The sequence below is a fragment of the Marmota monax genome, unplaced genomic scaffold, assembly GCF_021218885.2.
Source record: "Marmota monax isolate L192 unplaced genomic scaffold, Marmota_monax_Labrador192_F-V1.1 WCK01_AAM20220418_F8-fsc00038, whole genome shotgun sequence".
Lineage (NCBI taxonomy): Eukaryota > Metazoa > Chordata > Mammalia > Rodentia > Sciuridae > Marmota > Marmota monax.
This window is the reverse complement of record NW_026692498.1, coordinates 9,014,013-9,034,666: the sequence shown is the minus strand read 5'-3', so window position 1 is coordinate 9,034,666 and position 20,654 is coordinate 9,014,013. Positions and strand designations below refer to the sequence as shown.

The window sequence follows — 20,654 nt, the reverse complement described above, 5'->3', positions numbered from 1 at the left end:
ATAAAACTTGGATAAAGAAGAGTGGAGAAAGGGCAGGGAAATGAGGGAAAGAGATGAGACCTTCGGTGGCCAGGGGAGGAAGGATGGGAAGCCGCCCCAGGCTGTCCAGGAAGCTGGGGGCGGGGCTGCTGCGGGAACCTGCACACGTGTCCCAGCCCTTGCTCTGACCCGGTGATGACTCAGGTGAGCCCCGAAAACACAAATCCTCCCAGTCCCAAAGAGGCCAGCCTCTGGCTTCCCTCCAAGTGATCACGTGCCTCAGACCCAGGGGCCCAGTTCCTTGTTCGTGGTGGCTTAGTGCCAGCATCCCACCCCTACAAAGAGTTTTGGCCAAGAATTGCAGTCCAGCCATAGCTGCAGGCTTTGTCCTGCTTCACCAGGGCAGGGCGGGTGTGGCCCTGCAGGTGGCCTGCTGTGGGAAGCCATTCTCACGCGTGACTGGGTGACTCCCGGTTTGGGTCTGAGGCTTCTGGCTGTGTCGGAATTTTCCCGGCCCTCTCCGTGTGGGGGTGTGACTGACCACTGACCCCGGGGGCCCAATCACTGACCCTGACCTTGGAGTGCGGCCCCCCCTCAACCTTCACTGGATGGAATTATCCCCTGAATTTCTTGTTCCCCAATAAAAGGCTACTCCCAGGCATGTTCACTCTCTCTCTCTCCTGCTAGCCCTGAGTAATCCTTGCTGCCCTGCTGGGTGGTTAGAGGTTGGAGCCAGAGAGGGGAGCCATCTCGGACCTGGCAATAGAAATAAGGTAACTGAGTCTGTGTGTTTTATTTCAATCTCTTCTAGCTAACTTTTATGCCAAGAACCTCATTAATGAAACCATTGCGCAGGCCGCATGGTGGAGCCCGCTGCCCCACAGATGGGCTCCAGGTGGCATTAGGCCCCTGCAGAGCGCAGGTGAGACTAATAACAGCTGCGGAGCTCCCAGGACACTGAGGACCTGGCAGGGGAAGGTGAGCCCATCCAGGGGAGCAGGGCTCCTGGAATCAGGATCCGCAGCCCCAAAAGGAGTGGCCCTGCCCCTCATGTCACCTGGGGAAAACTTGGACCCGATTCCTGACTGCTTCATCCTGCAGCCGCCAGTCTTCCACCCGGTGAGCAGCTGCCCTCACCTGGGACTTGCCGGGTCTCAGGGGTCCTCCCTTTCTCCTGGGCGGACTCCTCCTGCGTGGGGGGGGGGGGGTGAGAGGACCTCAGTCTTGGGCCCAGCTTCCCCAGGACCTGCCCAGGGTTCTGGAAGGCTCTCTTGAGTTTAGCACAGTGGCTGAGCAGCTAATTGAATGTGAGTGACTGATGGACATTTTAACTTGGTGAAGCCTGGGAGCCGAGGCTGCGCCCTACTGGGCTGGGAGGCCAGCAGGAATGGGGAGTGGGTGCGATCTTTGAAGGGGAGGCTGATTAGTAGGAAGGGTAGCCTCACTCCAGCCTGGAAGGGACAGTTCCAGGGGAACCTCCCAGTCATGGGGGTGGGGGGTCCCTCTCCTCCTCCTCCTGTTCATGAGAACTTGAAGCCAGGCAATGCTTAGAGAAGGCTGCCCCCCACCTCCCAGGGGACACCCCCACTAGCAAGCACTAATTATCCTTTTCCCTTAATTGGCCCTCTCCTCCCAAGGGCAGCTCAGTTAATTACACACCCTGCCTGGGCCTGGGAAGTGGAAACCACTGAACTTGAAGCCCTGCTAAGCTGTGGGTGGCCAGGGGCGTGCTGACGGGAGGGGGCCCTGGGCTCCTCCCAGGAGCCTGAATAATGGGCTGAAGCAGCTGCACAGGGCCCCAGGGCTACTTGCTTCCCAGGCTGGAGCCTGTCACCAGGAGGCAGCGCTGGGGACTCAGCTCTTTCTGGCTGGTTTGGGCTTCTGTGCACTGCTGGGAGTTGGCAGCAGTGCATGAAGGCGCCCTGTTCTGCTATTCACACTCCTTCTGCAAACAGCTCTGCAGAGACCTCACTGTGCTGGGCTGGGCCTGAGCCCAACAAGGGAAAGAGCAGGCTTCAGCCCTGGAGGGGCTTGTGGCCTCCCAGGGAAAGCAGCCAGCCAGACCCGCTGCACCAGGGCCCAAGGGCCAAGGCAGCCCTGTGGGCAAAGTGCCCTGGGAGGACAGGGGAGGGAAGGAATAACTCAGGCACCAAGAGGATGATGCTTGGAGAAGGCATCAGGGTGGAGGGAGGGCGGAGGAACAGCCAGGAGAGTGTGGGGGGTGGGAGGAAGGCCAGGAGGAAGAGACCAGGAGGGCAGCAAGGCCACTGCTAGGTCCCCTTCAGGGCTCCACATAGGGTCAGCTCTCAGCTCCAACTTGCCATTCTGTCTGCCTCCAGGTCCCACTCTGGCCATTAAACTGTCCCAAGAAACTTCAGTACCAGGCTCTGGGCACCAGGTGGCACTGAGTGAATGACAAGATGCTGAGAGCCACAGCTGAGTCGGAATGGCCCCTGGCATTTTGCCAATAGTATTGGTTGACAGGCGAGGCATTACTATCCACCTCAGCTGCTACTTTGGAGTTCTCCTGGGGATTCCCGGGGATTTCCCGGAGAGTTCCCATTGGTTGGGGAAGTGCAGGAGGAGGGATTTCCGGAGGAGATATTTTGGGTGGCTGGTTCCTGGACGAGCCGCATGCGGGAGAATTCCCCAGGAGCATGTGTGAAGTGTTTGGTGGAGTTCAAAAATAAAGTTTGTTCCTGCTTCAGTGGCTCGTGATTTGTGCCCAGCCAGACTGCGGGATTTTGTGGCTGGGCACAAAACACGAGAAAGGGACCAGGAGGGCAGCAGGGCCACTGTCAGGTCCCCTTCAGGGCTCCACATAGGGTCAGCTCTCAGCTCCAACTTGCCATTCTTTCTGCCCCCAGGTCCCACTCTGGCCATTAAACTGTCCCAAGAAACTTCAGTACCAGGCTCTGGGCACCAGGTGGCACTGAGTGAATGACAAGCCTCACTGGGGACACAGCAGCCTGTTGTGTCCTAAGAGCTAGGGACAGCTAGCTGGCTGCAAGGGAACTGAAGGGGCGTCCCCAGTGTGATGTAGCTTAGACTCGTCCATGACAGGCAGTTGGCGGAGGATTTCAGAGGGAAGGACTTTTTCCTGTAAGGACAGGTTCTGTTTGGGGTAGGGAAGTAGAGTTGTCCTGTTTTTCCCTCCCACGTACTGGACATGGGGTCCCTCGGGCCTTTCTCCAACCTGCAAGCATGGGTCTCTTCCCTCATTCAGGTGATTCCATATGTCACAACCATTTTTGGTGGCCTGCACGCAGGCAAGATGGTCATGCTGCAGGGAGTGGTCCCTCTACGTGCCCACAGGTAAGGGGGGGGACCAGGGGAGCTGGAGCCCAGCTTCAGCAGCGTCGAGCTGGGGGCTCCTGTCTGCCTTTGGGATCTCTGTGGTCTCTGACCAGACAGCACTTTGAGAGCCGCCCCTCCCCCTCAGGTTTCAGGTGGACTTCCAGTGTGGCTGCAGCCTGTACCCCCAGCCGGACATCGCCATCCACTTCAACCCTCGCTTCCACACCACCAAGCCCCATGTCATGTGCAACACCCTGCACAGTGGACGCTGGCAAAGGGAGGCCCGCTGGCCTGGCATGGCCCTGCAGAGAGGGGCCAGCTTCCTCATCCTCTTTCTCTTCAGGAATGAGGAGGTGAAGGTGAATGGAAGGGACAGGCGTCGAGGGTCCTAAGCTTGTTTCCTTGCACCCATCCTTCCCTCAGCCAGTTCCCCCTGTCACCGTGGTGGGTGGCATTGTGAGGAGAGGACCAAGGAGCTGCCACACCTGGTTCCAGGCTCCCTGCACCCACAGGCTGCTGGACATCCATGGAGTCTGGGTGTGGAGAGGCCCCCTCTGCCACATCAAAGCCAGCTGACTCCAAGGCCTTTCCTTCAAGGGGAGGGGCAGGGGGTGCTGGGGCTGAACCCAGGGCCTGTGCATGCTGAGCGGGTGCTCTGCCCTGGGCTACACCCTGCCCCTCTAAGCCCACTGATGTCTTCACTCATGGAATCCACCCCCATCTTACAGCAGCTGCACAGGACAGGGAGAGGGGACTTGTCCACTAGACTTTGGCCTCTGAGACAGATGCCTGCCAGAAAGATGAGAGGGTCTTCAGACAGCTTAGGCGGGAAGGGCGAGAGGGACTGAGGATAGGACAGCACCGGCCTCTTCAGCCTTGGTGTCCTCCCTGTCAGTGGGGACAGCAATGATGCTCTGGGCCTGCTGAGAGGAGAGGGGCTTCTTCGGGGACAGGGACGGGCACTGACCGGGCCAGCTCTGCCGTCTACCAGCTTTGTGACCTTGGACGCTCTCTTAAACTCATCTGTAAGTGTCCTTACGCTGCAGAGCTGGTGTGAAGCCACAGAGGCAGTCTCCAGGTAGAGGTGCCTGCAGAGCTTGGGACACAGTTATGAGCCCAGCCTAGCTCAGCTGCTGCTGAGCCTGGTGCTGTCTGCCTCTCCAGGTGAGTGTAAACGGAAGGCACTTTCTCCACTACCGCTACCGGCTCCCACTGTCTCGGGTGGACACCCTGGGCATATTTGGTGACATCTTGGTGAAGGCCGTTGGGTTCCTGAATATTAGTGTAAGTTCCCTTGGGGCCAAGGCCCAGGGTCTTGGTCTCTGCCTTCCTCTGACTCCTGGGCAGACCTGGGACCCTCTCACTTACCCCAGAGCAGCAGACAGAGGAGGCCTGTAGGTCAGAAATAGCCCAGGTGTCCTATGTGAGGGAGGTGCATGAGAAGGTGACAGTAGAAAGGGAGGCCAGGAGCTAGTGGCAGGAGTCCATGCTGGCTGTGGGGTCTGGCTTACACTAGGAGCTAAGGACAGAAGGAAAGAACCGGCATGTGGGGCCCAAACAGGCTGAGCTCGCCTGCTCTGTCATTCTCTCCCGATGGATTTATTAAAAACGCAGATCTTTGTGACCTGTCACCAGAGAGTCTCCTTGAGGAAGTCTTTGGTGGCCTAGAATTGATAGGTTCAACACACCAGATTCAGGAGCCACTGAGGAGCTGTGTGGGAAGCAGGGCAGGGCAGGTGGGGGCCAGATGAGTGGCTCCTGGGCTTGTGGTGGCCTTAAGAATTGTTTTCCTCTCTTTCTGGACAGCCATTTGTGGAGGGCAGCAGAGAGTATCCCACTGGATACGTGAGTCTCTGGGGGCAAGGTTGGCCTTGTGGTTGGTCAAGACTCATGGGGTCAGCCTCCTCCTCCCCCTGCATGACCTGCAGCTACACTGAGCCTAGCTGGCCCCCCTCCTGCTGTGGTTGTCATGGATAGGACTGGCTCCTGTCAGCCCAAGGACAGCATGGATGTGGCTCTCCCAACCCTTCTCCAGGGCCAGCTTAGGGAGAGGGGGGGATGGGCGGCTGGCAGGAGGGGCCAGGATCCATAATTCCCACTGGGAGATGACTTTTGCTTGGAGCTTTCAATCCTCAAAGTGACCCTGAGAGGTGGCTGGGTTGGCCTTGTGTGACAGAAGTTGGTCAAGGTGTGGGATGACTGACCCACTGGCCAGTTCTCCCCCATTTCCCCAGAGCTGGTGGGCCTCCGGACACAGGAGGATCCCACTGGGGCTCCAGTCGCTCACCTGCTGCTCTGAGAGACACAACCCCAAAGCATCCCCAGTGTGGAAGGATAATGGCAAGAGGGTCCCTCCCAGCCCATGACCAAGGGCTTCCTTGTGCCCCTTTCTTTCCTGACAGCCCTTCCTGCTGCAGAGTCCCAGGCTGGTGAGTGAAGCTCCTTCCTTGTGTCCCCTGGAGGTGTGGCCTCTTCTGGGCTCCCTCAGGCCTGGGAAGACACCTGGATAGGAGGCCGAGGAGCTCCCTGTGGTGGGAAATGCCCTTGGTCTCAGGATTTCCCTTGCTTTATGGGAACCTGCAGGCTGTGGGTGGGCCAGGCAGCTGCAGCTGAAACTCCACCTTCATTTGACCTTTTCTCCATTTATTCTGCAAAAAGATATTTGATGTCCTGTGTGCCAGGCCAGTGCCAGGCTCTATGACAGAGGGACAAGCTGGTCCTAGCCCTCCATGCAGCCACTGCAGCTCAGGACACAGCCATGGGAGAAGCACATGGTGCACTGACACTGGAGCACTGAGCTCAGCCTGGGGGCAGGGGAAGCTCTCAGCAGGCCAGCAGCAGGGGTTTAGTAATGAAGAGAGCTGCACTTCCTGCTGCAAGCCCATGGCAGAAACTCGCCTGTCCCCGTGCGCTTCCTTGGCCCCTGACAGTAGCCCTCACAGGTGTTCCTAGAGGCAGGAAACCCTTCCAGAGCCTTCACAGCCATCCCCTTGTTCCTTCAGCAGGTGCCCTGCTCACGTGCTCTTCCTCAGGGCCTCTGGCCGGGGCAGGTCATCATAGTTCGGGGACTGGTCTTGCAAGAGCCAAAGGAGTAAGTATCCAACCAAGCATCACCTCCTTTAACCTCCCAGCACTGCCATGTCACCCCTTCTTACAGATGGGAAGGCGGAGGAGCAGCAGGTAAGAAGCCCAAGGTCACAGAGCTTAGGAAGGTCAGGCTGGGACCAGCAGCCCCACTTGCAGTAACATCTTCCCTCCTGGTGCCTCTGGTCAAGCCACCAGCCCTGCATCTGGATCCCAGGGGAAACACAGACAGAGACCCAGAGAGAGGAGGTGGCCTCCCAGAGTGACACATGCTTGGTTTAGGAAAGAGCCAAAACACCCCAGAGAGGAGGGCTAGCTAGTACTTGGAAGCCAGGACTGGGAGGGAGACCATTACTTGCGCTTCCTTGCTTGTCATCCAGGGGGCGATCAAGTCCTGACAGTCTGCTCAAATCTAACTAGACAAGGGCCTGCCCGCCTACCTGGAAGAAAGGTATTGGATGTTATGGCTTTGGGAAACCAGATAGCCGGCACACTTACTACCTGTGCAAACTTAGGGCAGTGACTTTTCCTCTCCATGCCTCAGTTTCCTTATTATTTAATTTATTTTTTTTAATTTAGTTGGACACAATACATTTATTTTATTTATTTATTTTTATGTGGTGCTCAGGATGGAACTCAGGGCCTTGCTCGTGCTAGGCAAGTGCTCTACCGCTGAGCCACAACCCCAGCCCCAGTTTCCTTATTTTTAAAGGGGGTAATAATAACAGTGACTTCAGATTGGTTCTGAAAACAAACAGGGGGGTTTTTATTTATTGATCAATCTTTACTTTATTTATTTATACATGGTACTGAGAATCAAACCCAGTGCCTCACACATGCCAGATAAGTGTGCTACTGCTGAGCCATAGTCCCAGCCCTTAGTTTGGCTCTTAAAATAGTACCTGACCCATGGTAAGTGCTCCACAGTGTGGGTGGTCTCACAATTATCTGTGGGAAGCAGGGGAGGGGAGTGGGGGCTGTTGGGAAAAGTATAAACGGCAGCCATACCCCAGAGAAAAAACCCCAACACGGCACCTAAGCACCTCTTCTTCCTACCTTCTTCTTTTCTGCAGTGGCGCGAAAAGTTCCCGCCCGTGTGAACTCTCCCGCCGGCGCCAATTTCAAATCTCGCTGGCGGGGAACCTTAGCCCCAATGAGAACTAATTCCTGGGCTCCGGAGCTGATATCTGAAAGAACTTGCCAATAAACGGGTTGCCTGCCATTTATCTAAGCCCTACCATCTCCCCCTTAGTTCTATATAAGCACACTGCTTTTTGCAATAAAATTGGAATTCTCCCGGCGAAGTGTCTTTGCGTGGGGAATTCTTTCATTCTGGTGCCGTGACTCGGATACGGGTGAGCTCTTTCCAACAAGAGCCCCGTCCCCGCTCCACCGAGACACTCCGCCCTGGTCCGCTCTTTTCAGACTCCGGCTGCCTGCACTCAACACACTGATCTGGCATGGTAAGGATCCCCTGACCCCGGCTCGCCAACTCCCTTCGGGCTAAGGCTGGATTTGTGACTGTGATCGTCCGGCACACTCCAGACGCCCAGTGGGGGAGAGGGAATCCACCCCACTAAGACCTTTACTGGCCGCAGTGGACCCTCTGGTGATCCGTTTCCCTTTGGGGCGTGAGGCTTCTGAGTTTACACGAGAGGCTCTGTGGTTTTTTTCCCTCCTCCGCTGCCGCTGCCGCTGCCGGCTAGAGTTGCTGTTTCCTGCGGGGCTGCTGTGTCTGGCTGAAGCTGCCTCTCTGCTCGGGGAAAACTGAACTCCTGGCCTGGAACTGCGTTCTGCCGGAGCAGGAGTTCTGTTTTCATTACTGACTTCTTTCACTGCGGTCGAAAACTTTCCTGACGTCAGGTTGCCCGTGGCTCCGACCCCATTGGGTCTCACAGATCGCACTTCACTGGTGACTACCAGGTAGTGCCCTCTGTATTTCCTCATGACGGCTGGTCATTTTGGGGATGCCCACCTGACCCCCGTTCACCCTGGGCTTCCTGGAAGCCGGTCCAGCCCGGGTTTTCTCTTTGTCTCTCTTGCTTACTCTTATTCATTCTCTCTCTCTCTCTCTCTCTCTCTCTCTCTCTCTCTCTCTTCCATCTTTCCCTGTGACTATGGGCACCTCTTCGTCTATACCTGAAGCCTCACCTCTCAAATGTTTAATAAAAAATCTGGCCACATTCTCCCTCACACCAGACATCAAGCCCAAACTTCTAATCAAATTCTGTACCCAAGATTGGCCTACATATCCACTGGATAATGGCAATCATTGGCCTCCAGAAGGCTCCTTAGATCCAAACCTCCTCCGGGACCTTTTTAACTATTGCCAGTGTCTGAAAAAGTGGAGGGAGATTCCCTGCGTTGAAGGTTTTAGCCTTCTCGCACAGCACCCTGCTCTCTGCTCCTCCTGCTCTCCCTCTCAGGTCCTCCTTGCTTGCAAACCCCTCTCTTCCCCTACTTCTCCTCCTGACTTCGCAGATTCTTCCTCATTTGACCCAGCAGATGAACCCCCACCTTATCCCCCAGCCCCATCTGCCCCTTCTCTCCCACTATACCCTCCTCTTCCTCTGCCTGATTCCACAGATCCTCAACCTTCCGTTTCATCCCCCTCCTCTCCGCCCTATACTGCCTGCTCCACCTCCTCCTCCTCCACAGAGACACTCCCTTCCCCTCCCTCTCCTTCCTGTCTGCCACCTGCCTCTTTCAGTCCTCCTGTTACCAGGTCTAAGGGACTCCTTCCCACCCCCAAGACAATCGCACCCCTTCGTGAGGTAGCTGGTCCCGAGGGTGTCATCAGAGTCCACGTGCCCTTCTCCATGTCAGACATTACTCAGCTAGAGAGGAAGTTAGGCTCGTTCACCACTGACCCCACCACTTACATTCGGGAGTTTCAATGGGTCCTGCAAGCAGATAGCCTCACTCATCATGACATCTACATGCTCTTGGCCAATACACTTCTCCCCGAGGAAAGGCGATGGGTCTGGGAGCTAGCCCAAGCCCATGCTGATGAAAATCATAGGACCAATCCTAACCACCCCACGGGCCCTCATGTTGTCCCAGAGCAGGATCCCCTATGGGATTACAACACCCCTGAAGGCTTACAGTCTCGTGACCTTTTTACATCCTGCCTCTTGGCGGGCCTAAAAAAGGCCACCCGCAAGGCTGTTAACTTTCAAAAGGTGCAGGAGGTCATTCAAAGGAAGGAGGAAACACCTTCAGAATTCCTGGATAGACTAACCAAGGCCCTTCAACAGTACACAAACCTCGACCCAGAAACCCCTGATGGCCGTCATGTCTTAATGACATATTTTCTGGCCCAAAGCTACCCTGACATTAAAGCCAAGCTTAAAAAGCTCGAACAGGGCCCTGCTACTCCTCAGACCGAAATCCTCGCTGTCGCTTTCAAGGTCTTTCATGGTAGAGAAGATGAAAGTGAACGCCGTAGGCAGAGGCTGAAAATGCCAAATTCCAAATGTTGGCCCAGGTCATTCAGAGAAGGTCATCACCACGCCATCCTAGTAAGACACCCCCTGGAGCTTGCTTCAAATGTGGTAAGGAGGGACATTGGGCCAGGGATTGTCCTTCGCCGAGGACACCCTCCAACCCCTGCCCAAAATGCCATCAAAGGGGACACTGGGGGGCAGACTGCCCAACAACCCGGAAGGGAGGTTGGTCAGCTGCCCGGCAACCCCAGCCTCTCCTGGGCTTGGCAGAGGAGGATTGACGGAGCCCTGGGCCTTCCCTCCCAACTATTACCATCAAAAAGCAAGAGCCTAGGGTCACCTTCCTGGTGGATGGACGCTTCATTACCTTCCTCTTGGATACTGGTGCCGCTTTTTCGGTCCTGAGGGAGTATTGGGGTCCTACCACACCCTCAAAAACTCCTATTGTCGGGGTAGGAGGTAAACAGATTTTCCCTCAAACCCCCCCCCCCTTATCATGTTATATGCAGGGATCCCTTTTGTCCTTCACACACTCCTTTCTCGTTATGAGCCATTGCCCCATTCCCCTTCTGGGAAGGGACATACTCTCACTATTGAAAGTCACCATTCACATATCACCCCACACCTCTCCTACCTCTCATTTCCTCATGATGTTCCTAGGGGCAGATACACCTCCTTCACGCACTCTTCCACAACTATCTAAACCAGTTAACCCTGAGGTTTGGGACACAACTACACCCTCTACGGCTAAATGCAGTCCTATTCATATTGTCTTACGGGACCCTTCAAGATATATTAGTCAACCATAATATCCACTCACAACCACAGCCCTCCTAGGATTAGAACCCATCATCCAGGATTTATTACAAAAGGGGTATCTTAGGCCTACACACTCTCCTTTCAACACCCCCATTCTGGCAGTTAAGAAACCTAATGGGTCCTACAGGCTGGTTGAAGACCTTCGCCTTGTCAACTCCTCTGTGGTCCCCATCCACCCGCTAGTGCCCAACCCTTACACCCTCCTCTCTCAGATCCCTGCTACTACTACCCACTTCTCGGTCCTAGATTTAAAAGATGCATTCTTTTCTATTCCCTTGTCCTCAGAATCTCAGGATATCTTTGCTTTTACGTGGACTGACCCTCACACCCGCCATTCTCGTCAGCTTACCTTAACTGTCCTCCCACAGGGATTCAGGGATAGCCCCCATCTCTTTGGCCAAGTTCTTGCCCAGGACCTCACATCCTTTCACCCCACCTGTCCTGACTCTACTCTCCTTCAATATGTCGATGACCTTCTTCTATGTAGTCCCTCTTGGGAACACTCTCAATCCCACACCGCCCAGCTTCTCAATTTCCTAGCAGATAAGGGATATAGGGTGTCTCCCCACAAGGCCCAGGTTTCCCAGTCTTCTGTCACCTATCTTGGTTTTCGTCTTACACCTAGGAAAAAGGAAATAACACTGGATAGGAGGCAACTCCTCTCTAATCTTCCAGTGTCCCATATGAAAGCCGAAATACTATCATTCCTAGGACTAGCAGGTTATTTTAGGGCCTGGATCCCAAATTATTCTCTTCTAGCCAAACCCCTGTATGACCTAGCAAAGGGACCCCCTAGTGAATCTCTTGCCTCCTCCCCCAACTACCACTTCCGCAGGCTTCAGCAACTCCTCCTAAAGGCACCCGCCCTTCACCTTCCTGATCTTTCAAGACCATTTCATCTATATGTCCATGAAAAAGGGGGACAAGCACTTGGGGGCTTAGGTCAAAACTATGGGCCTACATTTGCACCTGTGGCATATTTGTCCAAACAACTAGACCCTACCATCCGTGGGTGGGCCCCTTGCTTAAGAGCTCTGGCTGCTGGACAAATTTTACACAAAGAAGCCTCTAAGCTGACTTTTGGGGCCCCTTTAACTATCCACTCCCCACATCACTTGAAGGATCTTTTAGCTTATAAGGGCCTTCAAACCCTTCCCCCATCCAGAGTTCTGTCGCTCCTCACTTCCTTTCTGGAAAACCCTAATATTACTTTCCTCCCCTGCTCTGCACTGAACCCTGCCTCACTGCTCCCAATGACTCCCACGTCTAACACACCAACTCATAATTGCTTGGAAACCTTAGATGATTTCCTCCCCTGTCATTCTTCCATTTCTGAGGGACCACTCACCAAGCCTGACCTTATCTGGTTCACTGACGGCAGTTCCTTTAGGCAGAATGGCACTCATTACTCTGGATATGCTGTAGTTTCAGCTACTGAGATTATAGAGGCCAAAGCTCTGCCTTCAGGAACTACCAACCAGCAGGCTGAACTTATAGCAGCCACTCGTGCCTGCCTTCTAGCACAAGGCAAATCCCTCACCCTTTATACTGACTCAAAATATGTCTTCCATATCTTATTATCCCATGCTGCAATATGGAAGGAGCGAGGCCTACTTACCACCAAAGGTAATGCGATCACTAATTCGGCTCTTATAACCAATCTGATAGAGGCCTCCCACTTACCCACCCAGTTGGGAGTTGTCCATTGTAGGTCCCATCAGAAGGACGGCTCTCTCATCACTGAGGGCAATGCCAAAGCTGACCAGGCGGCACAAATAGCTGCTACCACTTCCAATTATGGCCCCCCTGGAGGACATATAATGGCCACTTTAGACAGCTCATCTGAAGCCCCTACTTCTTCCAGTAAGAACAAGGATCTTTTCAAGTTCCTTCATACTCTATTCCATTCCAATTCTCAGTCTTTAACCCTCTTTTTACAGAGCTTCTTCTCCCTCACCCCCTCTGACAAAGCCATGCTCCAAAATATAGCCTCTAATTGTCAGATCTGTCAGCGGACCAACCCTCATACTCCTTTAAGGCCCAAACCTTTCCCTTCCCACCAAGCCCGGGGACACATTCCTGCTGCTGACTGGCAGGTAGACTTCACCAACATGCCCACAGTACGGCGCACTAAATACCTCCTTGTCTTTGTGGACACTTTCTCTGGTTGGGTTGAGGCATTTCCCACTTTCAATAAAAAGGCTTCCACTGTAGCTTCAATCTTACTGACAGACATCATCCCCAGGTTTGGTATGCCCACTTCCTTACAATCTGACAATGGCCCTGAGTTTATTTCTAGGATCACACAAAAGGTCTCTCAAGCCCTCTCCTTCAAGTGGCATTTCCACTGTCCATATCACCCCCAGGCTTCAGGGAAAGTGGAAAGGGTAAATCATACTCTAAAGGAAGTCCTTACCAAATTGACAATGGAATTAAACTTAGACTGGGTCAAACTCCTTCCCTTGGCTTTACTTCGAATCAGAGCTCTCCCTAAGAAACCATCTTTACTGTCTCCCTTTGAGATAATGTATGGAAGACCTCTTACACCCCCTGGGCTGGTCGTTTCACAAGGACCTCTCACCCGAGATTTGTCTTTGCCTCTCTTGTTTCATCTCCACTCGGAACTCTGGAAATATCAGGACTGGCTTCTTCCAGACCCAGTCTCTTCTCCAAACACTCCTCCCTTAACACCTGGGAGTCTAGTCTATTATAACACCCCAGAGGAGAAAGGGCCTCTTTCCCCAAAATGGGAAGGCCCCTATCCTGTCATTCTCTGTACCCCCACCGCCGCCAAACTCTCCTTACCAGACAACCGTCTCACTCCCTGGATTCACATTTCTAGGTTGAAGCCATATCACCAGGAGGCCCCACCTGCTGACGACAGGACCACCCCAGAGGAACTCCAAGAATCACCTCCTGAACCTCCCCTTTACTCCTGCTCTCCACACCCATCTCACCCCTTTAAGTTGCGGCTCACACGGTGTTCCCCACAGCCCAATTCCTCTTAAAGAAGGCACAATGAACTCTCCCAACACCCTGGTCTTCTCTCTCTGCTTGTTTTTTGTGCTCTGCTTATTTTCTGTGCTCTGTCGGGACTGGCCTTTACCCTCCTCTCCTACCATGTATTTATTCACTCTTCGGGAACGATACTCAGAACATGGCATGCAGAAGGTCCGCGCAGTGGATGCAACTACTTGCTTCATCCACAACTGCACTTCTATTTCCCTAAAATGGTCACCTTCAAGGACCTTCGTCCCTGGTAGCTGGAACTGGCCTTTCATTTGCTTCCTTTTTGATCAAACCAAAGACTATTGTCATTGGTGGCCTGAGATATATAATGGGTGCCCCTATTGGTCATGCAGGTTCCATGATGAACGTGGTAGCTATTCTTACCACTCACTTGGTTACCCTGAAGGGTGGACTTCTAGTTACCTAAAGTGGCATAAAGGCTCTTCATCCGATAACAATGGATGGTATACTTTAGATATACCTGACCCCAAGGCCAAACGTTGGGACTATGTTGAGTTTGCTGTCTATGCTCGGACAACCTCAGCCAGACCCACAGGGTGGATGACTGTTGGCCGCACCCTGATTACGCCACCTAAAGCAACCATCCAGGTAGTCGAAAACATCAAGGAGTCAGAATCAAAACTTTGAGATCTTATCCATAGCCCATCCAAAGAAGATTCAGAGCCTTCAACCCCCTTAGGCCCCCCTCCCACATGGATCAATTTGCTACACCAAACTCTTCAATTATTAAACTCCACCCCTCTTTCTGTGCCTACTTCTCAGTGCTTTCTCTGTGCTTCACTTAGTCGTCCACTTCTAGCAGTAGTCCCATTAGCGGCAGGAAATATTTCAGCAAAAACCTACAATTTCTCTAAGAAAGGACAACCCCTACATGTGACACGTATCCCACTGTGGGAAAGTTATTCCACCAATACTTCATTTCCTTTCATCTGTTTCCACCTGCCAACAATGAATCCTTTACCCATTTGTTCCTTGAGCTATAGCACCCCATTTAGCCCTGCGTTTATGCAACCTGGACATTTCCTCTGGTGTAACAGGTCTTTAAGTACCTCAACAATCAATGTCTCTGGCACCTGTTTCTTGGTTACTGTAGTTCCTCAGCTGTCTTTGTATACTCCCACCGAATTCCGGCAGCTGGCCCTACCTTCCCGCACCCGTAGGGCAGTCTTTCTGCCGGTTCTGGTAGGCCTCACTTTAACAACCTCAGTGGCAAGTCTCGGACTCTCTGGTGGAGCTATAGGTCATGCTCTATGGGCATCCAATGACCTGCAACAAAAACTGCAGGAAGCACTCGATACCACTGCTGAGTCTCTGGGCTCCTTGCAGCGACAGGTTACTTCATTGGCACAAGTGGCTTTACAAAACCGAAGGGCGATTGATCTTCTCACTGCAGAAAAAGGGGGTACATGCCCGTTCCTCAGAGAGGAATGTTGCTACTATGTTAATGAGTCTGGGCTAATAGAAAAAAAATGTTGTTAAATTGCAGGAATTATTGACCCAACTGCTCAAACCCACCTCCTCTAATCCCATAATGTGGTTCTTCCAATCCTCTCTTGCCACGTACTTACTACCTATCTTGGGGCCCCTTATTGGGATGCTCCTTTTTTGTGCTCTCTTGCCCTGCATAATGAAGTTCCTTCAAACCCAATTGCAAAAAATTTCTAATCAAACTTTCAACCAGCTTCTGCTTAGGCACTACCAGCCTCTGATGACCGATGAACCCCCAACATCTCCAAGAGAACAGTTCACTCAGTGCTGAAGCTCACTACCAGGCACGATGGAATGCAATGGACATCAGACAGCGGGAGAAAACGAGCTCGGAGAACCTCTTAATCTGCCATCCTGGATTCATGAGTCTTTATGTCCTTCTAAGCTTCCTCATGGCCCTTGGCCCCTTCTCTGTCAGTCCCCCAACATGGAACTTCTGCCAAAAATTGACCTTTGCTTTAATTTTTATCTTCATTCTGTTTTTATTCGCTCTGATCTTCTTCAGGTGCTGGTGACGCCATGTCCAGGCAACGCTTCCAGTATTTCCTAGAGTCTCTGTTACAGGACCAGTGGCTGATACCAACAATCTCCTCCATCCAGGACTGGTTCGATGCCATCGACAACTTGTGGATTCAGGGAACTTTCACAGACTTCACCCCTACAGAAGTAGCTGTCTATAGCCACTGGGTTTTATTTCTGGCTGCCACAATATCCCCAGACCTGCCCCCCGAGCATTCCTCCACTTCCCTTTCTAGGCCCCACAGCGCCCCCACACAGCAGGAAGCAGCCGGATCTGACCAAGGACGTCCCACTTCCTAAGAAAACAAAAAGGGAGGAATGTTGGGAAAAGTATAAACGGCAGCCATACCCCAGAGAAAAAAACCCAACACGGCGCCTAAGCACCTCTTCTTCCTACCTTCTTCTTTTCTGCAGTGGCGCAAAAAGTTCCCGCCCGTGTGAACTCTCCCGCCGGCGCCAATTTCAAATCTCGCTGGCGGGGAACCTTAGCCCCAATGAGAACTAATTCCTGGGCTCCGGAGCTGATATCTGAAAGAACTTGCCAATAAACGGGTTGCCTGCCATTTATCTAAGCCCTACCATCTCCCCCTTAGTTCTATATAAGCACACTGCTTTTTGCAATAAAATTGGAATTCTCCCGGCGAAGTGTCTTTGCGTGGGGAATTCTTTCAGGGGCAGCATCCTCTCCACTCTTGGCTTCATTTTCATTTATTTTTAACTTGCTGTTGGTGCTACACCCTGCCCTGAGTGCTCCTGGTCACACCTACGAAGCTGGCATGAAGCACATCATGGGTAGCAAGGCCTTGCAGAGCCAGGAGTGACTCTTGTAAACTGTGTGTGCTTGGGAATGTCATTGCACCTCCGAGATTCCCTATCAGATAAAGGAGAATATTAATGTCAAGGTGATGGGAAATGATAAGGTGCTCCAAGATCAGGACCACACCTCCCTCCCCAGACCTTGGAGCATGTGGCCAGGTTCATTTCCTTCTCCAGATCATGTCATTGTTATTAGTGACACAGCAAATAACCTGAATGCCATTTCCCAAGGGCCGTGAATGCACATGTCCTCAGAGGTCAGACTGGCCACATGAGTAGGGAGGACCAGAGTGGGAAGGGTGTGAAGTGGGAAGAATATGTCCACGGGCCCAGTCACGCCAGATCCTCTGGTGAGTTCTAAAGAGAAGTTGAAAACCCTCTTTTACATAAAGTCTATTTTTCAATATGGAGTGAATTTGAAATTGGAGAGTACTGTGCCCCACAGAACCTTCCTCCAGGCCCTCCAGCTGCGCCCCTGGGCATCCTTCAGCACCTTGCCTCCAGGCTCCTTCCCAACACTAAGCCCTTGCCTTCTCCTCTCCAAAGCTGGAAACACGTGCGGCCTTTTCCTGGTGGGGATCCATGGAAATCCCAGAGGCCCTCCCCAGGAGGCTTCTAGGACTGCCCCCCACCCCCCTGCATCCCTCTCTCTTGCTCTCAACTGCTTCTGCTGGGATCCAGCCCACAGCAGCTGCAGGGCTGGTGTTTCAAAGAGGGTTCCTTCAGAAGTCATGGAACAGAGTCTGGGGGTGCTATTGAGAGGAAGATGTCAGGCATAGAAAGACCAGCCCCCCAAAATCTGGAGTCATGAATCCTGGTTCACGTCACAGTCTGAGGCTGCACTGTTGTTCATAGTAAAGCAGCCAGTCCCCTTGCTTGCTGTCCTCACCACTGAAGTGGGCTCATAAACCTCTCAGCTCAGGCCGTTTGTGAGGATTAAGGCAAAGGCAAACCCTGGCTCCTGTAAGACCCCTACTGTGCTCCAGGGACTTACTAGTCTTCAGGTATATTACCTTTTGGGTTCCTGCTTGTTTTCTGTGTGTGTGTGTGTGTGTGTGTGTGTGTGTGTGTGTGTCTGTCTGTCCTTTAGAGGTAAATTTTGTATTATGTAATAATAGTTTCAAATGAAAGGTATCATTTCAGTACTATGTGCCAGGCACTGTTCTAAGTAACACTTTACATGTATTAACTCATTTAATTCTAACAACAACCCCAGAAAACAGACACAGCACTGTTACCATCCCTAAATTTCCACAAGCCAGCACAGAGTCATTAAGTGACATGCTCTCGATCACAGGACTAGAAAGCAGCAGGGTTAGGGTGGAACTGCCCCAGCTTGGCTCTAACCACTAGGCAGCTTGCAAATATTGAAGACAACACTTGACACAGAATTAAACACACAGTAAAGGTTAGCTACTATTGTTATCATCATGATCACCCATTTTCAGGAGAAGGAATTGAGGCTTAAGCCAGGAAACTCCCCTGACCTCCAGTCAGTAGACAGCAACCCGGGGATCCAAACTCAGGTCTAAGCCTCCTGTTCTCTCCACTCCTCTAAGCTGTGGTGGGTCCCAGGATCCAGCCCTGAGCCTGTGGGAGGAGCCCAGCCCTGGATTCTGAAGCATCTTCCCACAGCCCTGCTGCTCCCTCAGGGTGTGCAATGGAGGCAATGGAGGCCAATCCCCTTCTCTGGCCTTTCCTGCAGGTTCACTCTGAGCCTGAGGGATGAGGCCTCTCGCACTCCTGTGATGCTCAGGGCATCCTTCACAGACAGAACGCTGGCCTGGGTCTCACCCTGGGGATTCAAGAAGCTCATCTCAGCCCCTTTCCTTTTTTACCCCCAGCGGTTCTTCGAGGTGGGTCTGATCCTAGCAGCCACTTCCCTCCAGGAGGGAGACCACAGCTGAATTCCCAAAGTGGTCGGAGACTGGGGCACATCCTGGCAGGGTAGATGTCATGGGGCCAGGAAGCCAGGCCAGCCCAGCAGAGGGTACATCTAGGCATTGGCCCTCAGCCCTCCACACTGATGCCGAGGTTCCTGTGCCCAGAAACTCTGGCATAATGAATGCAGGTGGGGCCCAGCATCCTTTTGTTCAAAAGCTCCCCTGATGATTCCAACATGCGGCCAGAGTGGAAAACCGCTTCATGAAGCAAGCCCAGTTGTAGAAGGCCAACTAGGCCCAGGGTCAGTTAAGAGCTCTGTGGAAGGTCACAGTGCACTGGTGACAATCTAGGCCTTCCTCTAAGGGAAGAGGGTCTTGATGGGCAGCACGGCAGGCAGGAAGGGAGGGTCTGCCTGGAGTCCCACACCCACTCAGGCCCTCCTCACCAGGTGCTGCTCCTGTGCCAGGAGGGAGGGCTGAAGCTGGCACTCAATGGACAGCCGCTGGGGTCCACCAACCTGGACCAGCAGACCCTGGAGAGGCTGCGGGAGGTCCGCATCAGTGGAAGCATCCAACTCTACTGTGTCCATTACTAAGGAGGATTCCAAAGGGACCCCGGCCAGAGAGAGGATGGCCAGTCCACTCCCAGGGCCTGTGGTGGGGCCCCACTCTGCTGCCTTCATTAAACTGTCCTCCTGTCACCATCATGTCAGGCCTGGCTCACTTCCGGGTCACAAGCCTAACTCTGCAGGGGAGCTGGGCCTACAGTAGAGGAGGCACTGGGTGTAAAGGTGCCCCCAACTCTGCTCCTACACCAGGGGCCCAGATTGGGCTCCATCTTCCTTCAGGGCCTAGAGTCCCCTCAGGCGGACAGGTTTTGTGGCCTAACAAGAGAACTAAAAATACACTTTAAAGAATTCAGACATACATTGTTTTCACTCTTATCTAGAGGTTCTGGGGAAGTGGCCCCTCCTCCCCTGGAAGTTCCAGGCCTTGTCTTTGACATCACTCTGCCATGCCCAGGGCATAGGCATTGGTCTGTGGTTGGAGCTCTGCTGCTGCCCTGTCTAGATTTCAGCCACTGCGAAGCCAAGGAGAGACAAGACGCCCTGATTTCATAAGCCCCGTCCCAGGATTGATGCACACCATCTACTCTCCCACTGCCTGGGCTCACAGAGCCTTCGTCCACAGTGACACGTGGCATAGCGGCTCATGATTTTGGCCAAAGTAAGTCACAGGGCCACACTTCAGAAAAGCACACTAACAACCAGCCCAGAAAGGGAGAGAACCCCATGTCTGCCAGTTAGCCACAGGGTGCCATAGCTCCTGAGTACAGTCACATGCCGCAGAAGCACATGTCAGTCACCTGGGTGCACAATCCATGGAGGTCCCACGAGATTGTCTCCCAGGCTGGCACGTTGTGCTGGACCATCTGGGTTTGTGGAGGACACTCTGTGGTGTTCCCACGATGACAGAATTGCAAACAATGCATTTCTCGGAGCTTGTCCTCATCATTGAGTGACACGTGACTGTATTTATCAGATTAAATAGAACAGGGGAAAAAAGGAAGGATATAGAGAATTTGAGTCATATAATCAAACAGCTGAGGTGAATAAGTACTTTTAAGAATTGGTACCCTACACACAGAGAGCAATGCTCTCAATATCCTGCCCTGTATCCACTTTCCAAGGCTGACCAGGAAAAATCTTAGTACATTCCCCAGACCAGAGGTTCCATAGCAAATATGCCCTGATTATAGTCCAGTAAAACTTGATATCAATGAGAAAGATAACTGACAAGTGGCCACCTAGAAACTGAGGCACAGGTTTCTGGATAAGGTCCAGGTCAAAGTTGAGAAGATAAAGGGATGGAAGGGGGGGGAAGGCAGAGCCCCAGGCCCAAGCAAAGCAGGGAGCAGGCAGCTCAGCCCCGCCCAGCCTGCTGAGCTGGGCGCAGAGCCCGTCCTTGGTCCTCATCCCCTTAAAGTAAGCCTTACAACACCATAGGCCTTCCAGATGTCCTCAGCTGTTTTTGACCTTTTAATTCTCCACCAGAATTTTTGGAGTAAACTTGTCAATTTCCACTAAGTTTTTCTTTGTTTGGTTTGGTTTTTCTTTTTGGTTAGAATTGAATTGATTGTGTGGACTTTGGGGACGAGGGGACTCTGCATCTCTACATTGGTTCCTTTCCATCATAAACACAGTGTCTCTCCCAATATATTGAGCTCATCTTTTATATCTTTCAATTAGGTTTTATTTATTTTTTATAAATAATAGTCATTATATTTATGTTC

The 20,654-nt window shown here is 52.7% G+C and overlaps 1 protein-coding gene across 8 annotated transcripts; it reads left to right on the top strand.

The window, feature by feature from the left end:
* The first annotated feature begins 62 nt into the window (after positions 1 to 62).
* Positions 63 to 19,062, top strand: LOC124093179 (galectin-12). Of its 8 annotated transcripts, none has more exons than XM_058579546.1 (9): positions 63 to 183; positions 3,206 to 3,294; positions 3,422 to 3,635; positions 4,441 to 4,560; positions 5,083 to 5,121; positions 5,679 to 5,705; positions 6,282 to 6,367; positions 18,184 to 18,334; positions 18,811 to 19,062. In XM_058579546.1, the coding sequence occupies exons 1-9, from the start codon at positions 175 to 177 to the stop codon at positions 18,955 to 18,957; spliced, it is 882 nt and encodes a 293-aa protein (XP_058435529.1). In that variant the 5' UTR covers positions 63 to 174; the 3' UTR covers positions 18,958 to 19,062. The 8 variants fall into 8 exon arrangements, with proteins under 8 accessions (XP_058435529.1, XP_058435530.1, XP_046301426.1 ...); XM_046445469.2 differs by having other exon boundaries at positions 65 to 183; positions 6,279 to 6,367; XM_046445472.2 differs by lacking the exon at positions 63 to 183 and adding an exon at positions 901 to 1,098 and having other exon boundaries at positions 6,279 to 6,367.
* Positions 19,063 to 20,654: the final 1,592 nt, after the last annotated feature.

Bases quoted from the DNA above. Each gene is read 5' to 3' on its own strand.
- LOC124093179 (XM_046445472.2), top strand. From the start codon at position 1,030: ATGTCACCTGGGGAAAACTTGGACCCGATTCCTGACTGCTTCATCCTG. The intron at 1,099-3,205 runs GTGAGCAGCTGC...TCCCTCATTCAG, and splicing joins AGCCGCCAGTCTTCCACCCG to GTGATTCCATATGTCACAAC. The intron at 5,122-5,678 runs GTGAGTCTCTGG...CTTTCCTGACAG, and splicing joins GAGAGTATCCCACTGGATAC to CCCTTCCTGCTGCAGAGTCC.